The sequence below is a fragment of the Pteropus alecto genome, unplaced genomic scaffold (assembly GCF_000325575.1).
Source record: "Pteropus alecto unplaced genomic scaffold, ASM32557v1 scaffold43, whole genome shotgun sequence".
Lineage (NCBI taxonomy): Eukaryota > Metazoa > Chordata > Mammalia > Chiroptera > Pteropodidae > Pteropus > Pteropus alecto.
In genome coordinates this window covers 6,907,593-6,922,466 of record NW_006435764.1, presented here as the reverse complement: position 1 = coordinate 6,922,466, position 14,874 = coordinate 6,907,593, and the positions used below count along the sequence as shown (strand labels likewise).

At 39.7% G+C, this 14,874-nt stretch overlaps 1 protein-coding gene and 1 pseudogene across 1 annotated transcript in view; both read right to left on the bottom strand.

The window, feature by feature from the left end:
• Positions 1-13,401, bottom strand: part of ATL3 (atlastin GTPase 3) — a 34,834-nt gene extending 21,433 nt beyond the window's left edge. Inside the window, exons 1-3 of the mRNA XM_006911181.3 lie at positions 13,107-13,401; positions 4,184-4,398; positions 3,901-4,044 (exon numbers count right to left, since the gene is read on the bottom strand). Of these exons, the coding sequence (XP_006911243.1) occupies positions 3,901-4,044; positions 4,184-4,398; positions 13,107-13,152 (405 nt within the window). The 5' untranslated portion in view covers positions 13,153-13,401. The remainder of the gene's footprint in view (positions 1-3,900; positions 4,045-4,183; positions 4,399-13,106) is intronic.
• LOC112479293 lies at positions 9,150-9,268 on the bottom strand (annotated as a pseudogene).
• Positions 13,402-14,874: the final 1,473 nt, after the last annotated feature.

Genomic DNA, 14,874 nt, shown 5'->3' with positions numbered 1-14,874 from the left:
CGTGATGCTTTCTAACAAGGTTCCTAGGAAACACAACAATGAGATCCCACAATGCACCTAACAGAATGGCCAAAATCCAGAAAACTAGCAATACCAAATGCTGGCAAGGATGTGGAGCAACAGGAACTCTCATTCCTTGTTTAGAGAGTTCAAAATAGTACAGCTACTTTGAAAAACAGTTTGGCAGTTTCTTACAAAACTAAACACTGTCTTACCATACAAGCCACCAATCGCACTCATTGGCATTTACCTAAATGAGTTTAAACTTATGTCCACACAAAAACTGCACACACATTTAGAACAGCTTTATTCCTAATTGCCAAAACTTGGAAGCAAATAAGGTGTCTTTCAGTCGGTGAATGGATAAAGTGTGGTACATCCATATAATGAAATATTATTTAGCAATAAAAAGAAATGAGCTATCAAATCATAAAAAGAACCACGAAAGTACATTGCTAAGTGAAAGAAGCCAATCAGAAAGGCCTACTCACTGTATGATTCCAATTATATGACATGCTGGAAAAGGCGAAACTGTGGAGACAGTAAAAAGATCAGTGGCTGCCAAGAACTCAGGGAGGAGGGGAAAGTGAAGGAAGGAACGAAGAGGTGGAGCGCAGAGGCTTTTTAGGGCCGTGTATCTATTCTGTCTTATACAGTAATGGTAGCTAATGTCATCATACATTTATCAAAACCCATAAAATGAACGACACAGAGTGAGCCCTAATGTAAACTATGGGCTTTAGTTAATGACAACATATGAATATTGGTTCATTATATAACCAGTGAATCACACTAATAAAAGATGTAAATAACAGGGGGAAACTGAGAGGAGGAGAGGATGTGAGAACTCAGCACTTTCTGATAATTTTCCTATAAACCAAAAACTGCTCTAAAAAATAAAGTCTATTAATTTTTTTAAAAGACCAGAAACCACAATGATGTTGCAAAACACGGAGCTTTATAGGAGTCAATTCAACAAGATAAAAAAAAAAAAAAAAAAAGTCAGGTACCTAAAAGCAAAGCTTGCTTACTACTAACAACACTGTAAAGACTTCCTGAGCTATTAAAGAGAATTAATATACCAGATGCCCCAAAAATAAAAATTAGATCTACTGGTTCTATACAAAGGAATCACGTAATCAAAAAACCCTAAAAACAAATTATGAAAACATCTACCACACCTTACCAGAAATGTAGAAAGAGCATAATGCAGAAAATCAGAGCTGACATGAAAGTCAAAGAACCTTGCTGTATGTAATGCCAACTCTAAGAGTGGCTAGCTATATTACCAATGGCAGGCCTTTAACTCATTGGGTCTCATTTCAGCATCTCGAAAATGAAAAGATTGGACTTTCACTTCCAATCAAAATGGAATAACACAGACTGGATTTACTCTCTCATCTAAAACGAAAAAATAATAGACAAAATATATGAAACATTTTCAAGACATTGGACATCAGATAACAAAGGATAATGATCCTTGACAGAAAGGACACAGATGAGGTGAGCCCAAAAGTTGTCCCAGCTTACCGGGCAAAGCTCAGGGAGGGGGAACCAGGGCAGAGTCCAACTGATTCCCTGAGCCCAGGAGACAGAACTGAGAGTCAGGGAGACCAGGGAAACTGGAGCTCTCAGGCAGAGCACCTAGGAGGAGAGAGCCACAGAGGGGACCCCAGAGATCTGCAGAGGGTCCCCATCGAGTGCTCAGCTGAGTACTGACCAGCGTGTGTCCATGAGGAAACGACCTGAGGCTAGAGAAAGAACCATTCAAGGTTTAGAGAAAACAGTCTCCACTCCTCACAGAGAGTCAGGAAGAGTGCCTGTTCCCTCCAATGAGACTGCAAAAAAACCATAATACTAGGGTACTCAGAAGAGTCTTGCCTCAATAGTGAAGAATAGCTCTAGATTAAATACTGTTCTGGTCCCCTTTAACAAACCTTAAAAGTAAGACTAGAAAGGATCCAACAGTTTCTAAATTTCTTAACTGCATCCCAGAACGAGTTCAATATTTTATAGGAATACAAAAATATCCAGCACCTAATAAGGTAAAATTCACACATCTGGCATCCAATCAAAAATTTGCTGGCATGCAGAGCAGAAAAATATGATCCAAATAAGAAGAAAATCAATTAAAATTAACCCAGAACTGACACAGATGTTAAAAACAGAAAACAACTTTAAAACAATATTCTGCATATCTGTATTCCATATATTTAAACAGTTAAATAATGACATAAAAGACATAAAAAAGACCTAAACTGAACTTCTAGAGATGAAAATTACAATGTCTGAAATGAAAAATACACTGAATGGGATTAAACAGCAGATTATAAAGATTGGTGAATTTAAAGACCTACCAATAGAAACTGTCCTAAAGGAAACAGAAAGAGAAAAATGAGAATTTTAAAAAATAAACAGAGCATCAGTGAGCTCTGTTCAAGCATCCTGACATACATGTAATAGGAATCCCTAAAGGGGATATGGGACAAAAAAATATTTGAAGAAATAATGGCCATAAAATGCCAGAATTTGACAAAAATTATAAACCTGCAGATTCAAAAGCTCAACAAAATCCAAACACAAGAAGCATGAATAGAACTACACTAAGATACATCATAATCAAATTGCTCCAAAAATATGATAAAGAACATCTTAAAAGCAACCAGACAAAAAAGGCATGTTAGGCACAGCAGATTCCTCGTCAGAACCAATGACAAGAAAAAGGCAGGGGAATGACATCTCTAAAGCACTGAAAGAAAAATCTATCAGCCTAGAATTCTATACTCAGCATAAATATTTTCAAAAATAAAGGCAAAATAAAGACTTTCAGACATATGAAAGCTAAAAGGATTCAGCACCAGCAGAGCAGCACTTTAAGAATATTCAAAGAAGTCCTTCATGCAGAAGGAAAAATGGACAAAAAGATAGAAATATGGACACAGAAGAATGAAGAGTAGTTAATGGTAACTACATGGGTAAATATATGGTGTTTTCTTATTACTTAAATATCTTTAAAAGATAACTGTTTTAACTGACCATTTAAACAAAAATAAAAACAATGTTATTAAAGTAAAATATGCAACAATAGCACAAAACTTGGAAGGGGAAATGGAATGTCAATTATGCCTCAATTAAGCTGTTATAAAACTAAAGGTTAGATAAAAGGTTAGATAAAATATGGAAACTTTTTTCCATAAAAAAGTTTCTAATGTTATATTTCAATGTTACAATTCTTTATTCTCCTAGATTCTTTCTTTAAAAAAAATGTGTGATAACCTCCCCATTTTGATACATTTTTTGTATGTGTATCTATGCACAAAAAAAATTTGAGGATTTTCCAATATACCTTTCTCCTAAAACCGCACTGAAAAAAAAGAAATAAAATGATTAATAAGGCAATTTATAAGGAAATAGAATAGAAGATGTGAAAACAGCAATCAAGAGTTGTATATCAACTTTCCAGCTTCCAAAATATTAAATGACAGCATTTAGGAAAACCTGGAACTAAACAACCTGCAGGGGTGTCTGAAACCTCAAGTCCCGCAAAAATGAGAGGCACCAATAGCTGAGAAGGTGTGCCTTAGGAAGGAATGGGTTAAAGTTTAAGAAACAGCAATACCCCAAATTCCCTCTTCTACTTTGGGAGACACATGACTTCCCCCCGCCTCCCGCCCGCATTCCTTAAAAAGAAATCTGGAGAGAGGCTCTACGGCTACAGCTTACTATTTTTTATTAGAAACCTAATATTACTATTTGACCTTTTAAACTATACTCACGCATTACCTTTAAATCATGCACTTCTATCGTTTTCGATAAAAATTATTTTCTAATTGGACTATAGGAGTACACATTAAAGTTCTCATTTTGTTGTTTTTAATTTGTAAGCCTTTTTTTCCTTACCTTCTTCCCACCTGGCTTCTCCACGGTGAAAACTTCATTCCAGATCTGAATCCCAGTGGTTTCTGGATCAGAGCCCCCTCTCCATGAAAATCCTGTTAACGGTTCTTCTGGATCACCCAACCAATTTGAATGGCCGCCTTCCTTCTACAGTAAAAATAAGACAATTCCATTAAATCTTAAATTTTGAGTCATTTTACACATCAAGAATCATCCATGAGCTTATTTTGCTCTTTCGGACATAAATTCTAATTTTCTAATTTGCAATGAAATAATTCTACCTTACCTGGAAATATAAGTATCGGAGCATGAAGTCCAGAAAGAAGGACTTGCCCTTTCGGAAGGCACCAGCCACTGACACCACCACCACATCGAGGTCTCGAATGTGATCCTGCAAGAGGATGCTGGCCAAGGCTTTCTCTTCTAGCTCAAAGGAATGTTGGTCTTTCTGAACCACAACAACCTGCACTGGACCAGGCTTTCTACTCTCCATGGCATCCCCTATGTTGTAGCAGAGAAAAAAATAGTTTCACATATTTTTTAAGTATGTATTTCTAAATATGGGAAGAGCAAATATTACGGTACAAAAGCACTAACCATAAAAGAAAAAAATGACAAATTAGACTTTATTAAAATTAAGAATTTTTCTTTATTAAAAGATACCATTAAGAGAGTAAAAATGCAAGCAACGGGATAGGAGAAAATATCACAATACCTATGTCTAAAGGACTTGCATCCAGAATCAGTATAGAAATCCGTAAGTAAAAGACATATTCCAATTCTTAAAACATAATGGGCAAAAGACTGTGAACAGGCACTTCATTAAAATTTTTTTTAAAAAGAGGAAATCCAAATGGTGAATAACCAAATAAAAAGGTGATTCCATACCATCACTTATCAAAGAAATGTAAATTAAAACCACAATGAAATCCACAACCTGCCCAACATAATGGCTGAAATTTAAATGCTGGACAGTATCAACTGTGGGAGAAGATGTGGTACAACTGAAACTCTCACACATTCTGATGGGAATATAACCACTTTGGAAAAGCGTTTGGCAGTATCTACTAAAAACAAACATACCTATAAGCAGCAATTCTGCTCCTAGGTATATACCTAAGAGAAATAAATGTTTATGTCCACCGAAAGACACATATACGACTGTTCGCATTCGCTTCATTCAAAATAGTCTCGAACTGTAAATAACCCAAATGTCCATCAACAGTTAGAAAGGGTGTCTGCCACTGCTATGCCTTTTGCATATATTATTTCATTTAATCCTCAGAACAACTCTATGAGATAACTAATACTATCCCTGGTTGGCTGGTTGCTTCCCCAATATTTGTTTTCCCCTCTTGCTACAGCAATAGATTTTCATCTGGGCATATAACTGCCCCAAAGAGAACACATTTCCAACCCAACCTCACAGCTATGGTGTCACCATGTAACTATATTCTGACTGGAAATGATACAGCAACTTCCGGGCCATGCATTTATTTTCCCCTTTCTGCTGGCTGCAGAAGTGGGAGCAAGTCAAGCACGTGAGGGCAACACCCTAGGAATACTGCAGCAGGAAGCTGGATAGGGCCCAGGACTTTGAGTAGCAGAACTGCCATGCTGGCTCACTCTTACGTGAAAAAAAAAAAATAGATGTCTTCCTTATTTAAATTAAATCACTTATTTGGAGGTTCTGTCAGATACAGGCAAACCTAGAAACCAACACGACAGTCCCCTAGGTCTTCACAATTAAGTTCGTGATACTGTCTCTTTCAATTTCATCTAGTTCACTATTAAAATTTACTGAGCAATGTGAACGTACTGACACATAGCAGACATACGACAACTGTGAAAAGAATGAATATGTATGGCAACGTAGCTGAAGGCTTCAATCCGAAGGATGCAGGCGGTACTGTTAGAGCAACAGGAGTGGAAGATAAAGTTACACGGGCTACAGACAAGACGGAATAATCCAATGACAAAAATGTCTGCAGCTGTGCACAATGAATTGCACTTCAAGAGATGCTGAAGCACTGAAGACAGATAAGAAAAAAGTGATAAAGCCTTCACTCGGCTCTTCCTCTCTTTCTGCCCACAGCACAGTGAAAAGGAAGAGAACCAGCCATGTGTAGTTGGAGGAGCTGGGGTGATCCTGCACTTCTCTTCACAAGTGAATTGGGCACACCAGGCTAAAAGAGATATTGTTCCTTTGGTTTGGGTCTACTCAAGGGAAAAATTATTTTGAACTGTGCAGATCACCAAAATTCAATTTCAACAAGTAGAGCTGCTCACTTTTCACCTTTATCTCTCACTTTCAACTAATCTTCCAGGTAAAAACTTTTTCTACTCGCCCCTTTCCAGATATCGTGTAAATGTCCTTTGCTGTTTTATCCTCACCTCTCAGACTCTCCAATCCCACAGACCCCTTAATCCAAAGCTTAGGGCCCTTTCCACGTGTTGATCATCCAAGTCACCATCCCCAACTGGTGTTTTAATGTCGGCTTATCTCCTTAGGGCTTAACTCCTTCATTACAGTACATAAACATATCATGACAGCAACTACATAAAAGGCTATCTAAAAACATTCATGGATTGACAGCTCAAAGCTGAAATCTCCATCCTTCTCCCCATTGCCTTAGTTCCCCTAATTCCTATTCTCCTCATCGTCTCAGGCAAATTTATTCTCATTGGTCTTTCTACTGGGAAAAAGTTAGAATTCAGGTCCTGTCCTGTCCTGTCCTGATTCCTGAATTTCAAGTGTACAACTTATTCAACCATTTGTTCTCATCGCCTGAAATGCTTCTTCCCCCTTGACTCCAAACAAACATCTGCTCATCCTTCAACACTCACCTTCACCTTCCCTTTGTCCTGATCCTCCCACCCCATCCTCTCAGAGCCTGTCACTTCACATGGTATACTAGAAAGAAAAGAGGCTCTGGAATCAAGCCAGGGCAGCGCTTGAATCCTTACTTTCCTCTAGAATGTAAGCTCCACGAGGGCACGAATTTTTGTCTCTTGTTCAGTGCTATATCCCCCAAGATCCCAGAATAGTGCCCACTTACTAGACATCTAATAAACATTTGTGGAATAAACTCCACCATTTAGTCACAATGTGACTATAGATAAATTTCTAACCACTTGAAACTCTATTTATTTATAAATCTAATACCTATCTCAAAGCACAGTGTCTGACACATATTAGGAACTCAAAGTGGACCCTCTTTCCTATTTCTATTAAACCCTGTACATACTATTATTCTACTCATTACAATATTATCACATTGTAATTATGACTTACCACCTGGACTGGGAGCTCTTGGGGAGAAACTGTCACATTCAGCCCCGGTACCTAACATAGGAATAATAGTTTCCTGATATTGTGAACATTAAATCCAAAGTACATCTCAAGAAAAATCAGTTCCTTCTCTTCCTCCTCCCAGTCTTTCTTTTATTGTCAAACTCCTTGAAGGTATGTCTTCATCCGCTTATCTACCCATTCCTCTCTTACCACCTTGCAATCGGACTTTCCACTCAATTTCTCTGTCAAAACTATTCTATTTATGACCTTTTGCCAAAACCGATGGCCCTGTCTCGATTCTCATTCAATTCACTCTCTCGTGACAAAACACAACTGCCACCCACTTATAACTTCTTAAAAACCTATGGACTCAGTGACAGGGCACATTCCAAGTTCTCTTCCAACCTCTTTATCATCTCTTTTCATTAGTTTTTCTTATTTTCAGCCTCCTGTGAGATACACCAATGCTCTGCTTCAGTCTTTTCGCAGTTCTCATTTACTCCCTCAATGAGCTCTTTATTCTTATAATTTCACTATACCCTCTACTTTGGTGATATAACTTCATTATTTTGTAATCTGCATTCATGTCCAAATGTACACTTGCCTAAGGGGCAGATTAACCTGGATATTCTACCGCCACCTCACTCTCAGGAGTAATATGTAGACATATGTGGGCAAAGAATCAGGAGACAGGATCCTGCTCCAGTTCTACCACCAACAACCTGCGTGATTCTGGGCATGTCTAGTCTACAGTCTCAAGAGTAAAATGCGTCGATTTAATCCCCAGCAACCCTCCCAGTATTAACATTTTGTAAGTTTATATTTGGTATCACCGAAATGAATCCTTAGTTATTCCACCTTTCTCAAACCTCCGCCTTTCAGACTCCACATCATCTCTGACTCTATCTTCCTATACGCAATATATCGCCAAATCCTATTATTTCTTCCTTCCATAACTTAAGCTCCTGTTTTGGCAAAGGTTGTTATTCTAGTAAAGCAATATGTATAGGAGAAAGGCCTTTCCCAATAACCAGGGGCCCAGTTTTGCACTGACTGTAACTGCATGAATAAATTACTTAACTTCTCTATGTCTCGGTTTCCTCTACAAAAATCAAGCAGTTATGTGAAGCTCCTTTCTAGCTCTAAAACTCAACAACTGAACTACTGAACATTTCCTGGATATCTAAATTGGCCAAACTTGCTAGGTGAGTTATTCACCCCTTGGCTTAAAGTGTATAGGCCTGGCTAAAAAACAAATTAAAATTTATGATGATAAAAACATTAAAGCAACTTGCTCAGTAAGGAACCACACAAAAGACTCTGGGGTTTTCTCTTGGAGGGGAGGGGCCCCTAACTGCAGTGAAATCACTCCCACTTCTCTGGAATCTCAAACTCTGGAGATCTAACCTCCAGGGATGGTACTAGAAACCTTTACGCGGCAACCTAATATGCCTTCTCTCTTTAGTGAAGCAATTCTTTTCCAAGGTCTAGACACGTACTCTGAGACAACTGTAGTAATGCTCACTTATCTGAACAGCTAATGCTCATTTATATGAAGAGTTAATGCTACATCACATATTACGTTCACTTACATGAATAGATGTGTCATTTTTGGACACACAGAGATATGGCCTGACCATAGTCACATGTCATCCATATATATGTAAGGAAACTTAAAACCTATGATTTTTTTTTTAAAAAAGTGAGTAATAATTCTTTATCATACTGCCAGTTCTGATATTGCTGTAAATAGCTCATGGTAATACTGTATGAGCCATCGTTTCAACAATGCGGAAATGTTGAAAATATTTGGATAATTAAAAAGTTCTCCAATAGTTCACGTGCAAGCTACAACTTTTTTCCTAACTTTTTTTTTTTTAGGTGAGGCAACCCTTGGTTGACCTCACAGATTGCAACAATCTTGTCAATTTACAATCCCTTATTTTTTTATGTTTTACACCTACAGCACCTGGTCTTCCTGGGTGGTCTCCCATCTAAGTACTAACCAGGCCAGACCCTGCTTAGCTTCCGAGATCAGAAGGGATCGGGCTTGTTCAGGGTAGCATGGCCGTAGACCTAATTACTTTTAAAGTACTGATTTATCCTTTACTTTTGGTAGACTATGCCTTAACCCAGATAACCAATAGATTTAAATATGCCTGTTCAAATAATCTCTACAAAAACTGCATTTAATAGATTAGCTATGTACAAAAAAGACAAAGAAAGACAACCCAGCCAGAATGAAGTTGAAAAACTAACAGGTGAAATTATAATAGGGAAGAATTTGTAGAGATCTGTACATCGACTCCTAGAATTATCTAACTTTAAATTTTTAAAGGACTTTAAAAAAAAGAGCTGCACAGGTTAAATTAAAGTAGACATGACTACTAAATCATAATTGGCCTTTTCAGTCCTATAGAAAACATAAATTTTAAGAAATAAGTTCCATCAGAAAAGCATTATGGAAAAAAAGTTTAAATGCCCCTCAAATATTTGAGACCACCTGAACTGTGACAAATTCAATGAAACTAGTTAATTAAAAGCAATTACAATTGCCTTTTCAGAAAAATTCATACCAAATTTAACTGAACAGTTTGACACCACAGACCAAGGTCTCTCAACCTCTGCACTACTGATATTTTGGGCCAGATGACTCCTTGTTGTGGGAAACTATTCTATTCATTGTAGGATATTTAGCAGCACCTCTGGCCTCTACCCACTCAATAACAGTAAGAAGCACTCCTCCCTGGTTAAGAGACCCAAAAAACATCTTCGGATTTTGCTAAATGTCCCATGGGGCAAAATTACTCTGGGTAAGAACCGCTGGGGTGCAGCCAGCCTCAGTGCTCATCCCTAATGCCCAAAGAGTTCTGAAAAGCAAATTAACTACAGTTACAGAAACATATCAGAGTAGAGTGCATGACTCAGGGTAAAGTTATGACCTGAGCTTTCCACTCTCCTTTTGAAATACCACAGTCTCCTAAAGGGAAAGAACACACCCTAAAACAGAAGCATGTTATTTTCATGCCTTGTTCTTGCTGGCAGTCCTAAAGTTCCTCCTAATTCACAGACAAGGCCAGAGAAAACACATCATCATGTGTGAGGCTAAGTACACTAAGCCCTCAGCCAACTCTAGAACTGTTGGGTGTGGTTCATTTTTGGTGATGTGAGGAAGTACTTTCATATACTCTATTTTGTCTTACGGTAGAAGAATAATGATGGTAGATAACACAAATTTTTAAGTCTGTTTTCAATGAAAAAAAACTACTTAAACCCACCTAAATAGAATACTGGGGAAAATTTACATCTTAATTAATTAAAGGGTTTAAGAGGAAGTTTTTTCAATTGATCTGTTGTAGAAAATCACTGCACTGCAACACAGAATGCTGAACAAAACCACATTTTGTCAATTAAGGATTTTTTAGTGCTTCAGATTTATAAAGATCAATTATGACTAAACAGAATTGAAGATTCAGAAGTCCAGAGACCTGGCTGAATTTTAAAATGATGCCAGGCTATATACACTTATGGGGCGGGGGAAATCTTTTTAATAGATGAGTTCAATAGTCAATATCTGACTTCCCTAAAAATGAGAATCAATCTGATTACCTGAAGGTTTTAATTATCTGTGTCCTAGTTGAATGAGGCTTTCTTAATTGGCAATATTTATTTGCCTTAGATTCCTTATCACTTCGAGGCAAAAGAATCAATCTACTCCTTTGCTTATTTGCCTACTATACTAGTAAAGCCTGTTTCCTGATCTCTAATATACTTTAGTTGGGAAATATTTCTAACATGTTTTAACAATCAAAACACTTGCCAATAAAAAGCATTTTTTTAGAAATTTGCACAGAAGAGCATCAACTTCTAAAACAAATATTGATACTATGAACTATACTTCCTAGTAGTAAAAAAATCAATTCAAATTTAAGCAACCACAGATAAGGAAATTTGATTATATATTAGTCTGCAAATTAGACTTAGGTTTTTAAAACTGTTGCCTGGCCCCCCCAATGAATTAAATCAGAATCTAAGAGTGGGTCCCAAGCACTGGCAGGTTTTAAAAAACCCCAGGTTATTCTAACCTGCAGCAGTGCTGAGAACCGCAGCTCTACAGCAACTAAAAGATTTGTTTTTCTTTTTCCCCTTTATATTTTTTAGAGACTATGTTTCTAAAATCTCAATCATAACTTGAGGAAATGTTTTAAAATTCAAACTAATTTTGAAATGTAGTTGTTATTTGAACAATTTCTCAATATGAAACATAAGGCCTTTAACAGGTAAGCCTAGGTATTATAGGTAAATTCAAAACCAGTTCTTAAACAAGTTCACACACGTAGGGTTCCTTAAGGAATCTTAAAAAAATGTGACCAAACTGTTAATAATGACTACCACTGGGGAATTGGGAAGGTAGCCAAGACTCGATATTTTTTGCTTCTTACAGATCTCTATTATTTTATTTTACATAATTAGTATAACTAGATCCTTTATTTTGATTTAGAAACCATAAAAATGAAAAATGCATGTGCTGTATCATAGAAAATCGATATTTAAAAAGCCAATTCTAAAGAAGTCCTATTTAGTAGAAACTAAGAAAATTATGCTAGTTAGTACACATCATCACATTTATCCTCTAGTTATTTTTCTTAATTTCATGTTTACTCCAAAGAGACAGTAAACCATAGCTAATAAAACAATGTGCTGGCTGTACTAGTGTAACGTTTCGTTATGTAGAGATCTTTTCATCCAAGCGTTTCCTTTGTAGGTGTTAAAAGCAGCGACAGGGATTTCTAAACTACCCGTACGGCTAGTTTCTGTGATTGAAAAAAAAAAAAAAAGCACTCATTTCAATTTCAGTACACTGCAATGCTGAATACCTGCCAAGGATTAAAACTACTACGTAGGTTCGCTTCTCCAAAAAGTCAAAATGTGAAATCACGTTTTGGTCCGCTCTTTTTTCTCCTTTCCACAAAACGTTCCACCCAACTTTGTATTCAAATTTGAGAGCTGGTATTTATTTACTAAAAGATTCTTCAAACAATATTTTCTTTTGCCTTTAGATTTCTTAAGTGAAACTTCTGGCAAATTCATCAGCACACACATTAAAGAATGAAGCCAAGTAAATGACAGATGCAGTTGTATCCATGAATTTAAGTGACTTTGGTTTTTATTTAATACTTTCACTATTTTTATATCTTCAAGAAGCAAAAGATCAACGTACTGTATTAAACGTACTAAAGGAACTTCCTAAAAACTAGTTTAGGCCACATTCTTTTATCTCTCTTTTATGAAGTTTAAGTGTGGGTTGAAAACCAACTTTCCTAATACTTCTAGCGGTGTGTATCTCAAGGTCGTTAGGATAAAAATACAGCTTCCAACTCTTAAGACGCTTCGCAGCTCTCCAAGCTCTTCTTAAAAAGCTGAACAATACAACATCTGCCCTACCGCTCCCTCGGCTCGTTAACAAGGCCAGAGCCACACAGCCCAAGGTTCCCGGCTCATAAGCGTGCGAAGCGCCGGGCCAGGGAGCGGGAAGCAGTCTCGGGGCGCGGGTCTCTGCCCAGGGCGGGGCCCGCAGAGCCGAAGCCTCTGTCCGGGGGTGCGCTGGCACCAGACCCACAGCAACAGCCGAGAGGAGCATTAGCGGCCTCCCCGGGGCGCGGGGTCCGACCCCGGAAGACGACTGCTTCCTATTGGGGGGCCGAGGAAGGCACCGCCCGCGACCGACCCACCCACCGGGCGGAGTGAGCAGCCCCCGACCCCGAATTCGCGGGCCGAGAGACCCTGGCAAGTGGCGTGCGGTCCCAGCCCCAAGACAAGGAGGCACGGCGGGCGGGCGATCTCTTACGAGCTATAGCAGGGAGGGCGGCGGGGGTGGCCATGGAGCGGGCACGGGGGAAATCAGGCGCCTCACCTGCTCCTCCCGAGGCAGCCGCTACCGCTCGCTGAGGGGACAACATGGAGCCTCCGCCTTCAGCAGAAGCAGCAGGGGCACAAGGAGGGGCGGGATGGGGCGGGAACGAACCAAGCCCTGGAGGCGGGAAACGGGCGGAGCCTGGGCTCTAGATAAAACTGAGGAGGAGGGACGCCCGGAGCCGCGAGGCAACGAGACCAGGGCGTGTGGGTGAGGCCGGACGGGAGGCTTGAGCGCTGGGCGGGCTCGAGCGGGAAAGCGCACGCGGCCGAACCCACCGCCACCCGATGCGTGTACGCGTGCGCAGGAACGCCAAGCGCGCCGCCGACTACCTGGGGCTGCGCACGCGGCGACGGTGTTTTGGGAATTGTAGTCCTATGCTCTCTGGGTCCCCCGCCAACGGGCCTCGTTCTGCGCAATCATCTTGGGAAGGGATGAGGTGAGAGGGACGAGGCTTCTCTCGGCTCTTCGACCATTGAACTACAACTCCCAGCAGGCCGTGCGGGGAGGGGAGGGCCGGCCCGGGGCCGAGCCCGCCAGGGAGCCCCGCCCCGCTCCTGGCTTTGGGACCAGCGCCAGGACTGAGCCCCTGGGATGACCGGCTTCTAGTCCCTACCAGCCGCGTTTGTGACGGTTTCGGTGTTGAACGCTTGCAGGGGCCATAGATGGGCGGCACTCTGCCCTAAGGACCGAAGGAAGACCTCAGCCTTGGGTAACGTGAGCAGCACTGGCTTTTTAACGATTTTGACTTAACAAGGAGAGGAGGTCTTGACTTCATTACCATCGTTAGCTTCACACCATGTTCCCGTCGCTGGCCAAGCCTGATGATGCACCATTACCACTCTAAAAGCTAAACCGCGTTGTAGATCAGTACGAAACAAAGTTCTCCGAAAATGTTTTTATTCACACTTAACATGTGATTGAGAAAATGTCAGTTGCCACAATTGAATAGTATTGTTATTTTGTATTTGTTGGGGTAGGGGCGGTTCTCTTGAGGGAAAGTAGCTTAGGAGCTTAAGGGAGGCTAAAGCATTTATCGCACCACCACCACCTCTTGGCGTCACTATTGATAAATTATTCACTTTTTAAATTCTGCCTCTGCCTGAACTATTATAACCCATAGAACCCCCTTACAGCTACCTCTAGGCCCTGCCAAGGCCTTAAGCTCTTTTAAACAGATAGTGATTAGGTCAGAGGTGAAAAAGTAAAGGTAATTCTACCTAATATTAACTCAAGAGGTCTTGTTTTGATTTCCTCTGCTCCTTCTGAAAAAACTCTCAAGATTATTTGAATATCCTCCAAGCTTTAGATTTAAGAATCTAGATTAGATCTAGACCAACTGGGGCCAGCAAGAAACTAGACATGAACATCGGGGCAAGTGTTTCACATTGGGCATGCAGAAGGCAGGACCTACAGGCTGTGAAATAAATCCAGGGCATTATGTGGCAGGCTCAGAAAGACAGAGGGGCTAAAGGCCAATGACTTGTCACAATTACATTACAGATTAAAAATGAATTAAATAAATAAATAAATCCAGGGCACTATGTGGCAGGCTCAGAAAGACAGAGGGGCTAAAGGCCAATGACTTGTCACAATTACATCACAGATTAAAAATTTTAAATTGCACATACATCCCAGAATTCTTTATTCCCCTTCCCTGTCTCTATAAGACTTCTTACCATCTGACTTATGTTTTCCTTTTTGTTTATCTCTTCCCACTAGAATGTAAGTTCCAAACAGACAGGAATATTTGTCTGTTTTTGTTCAC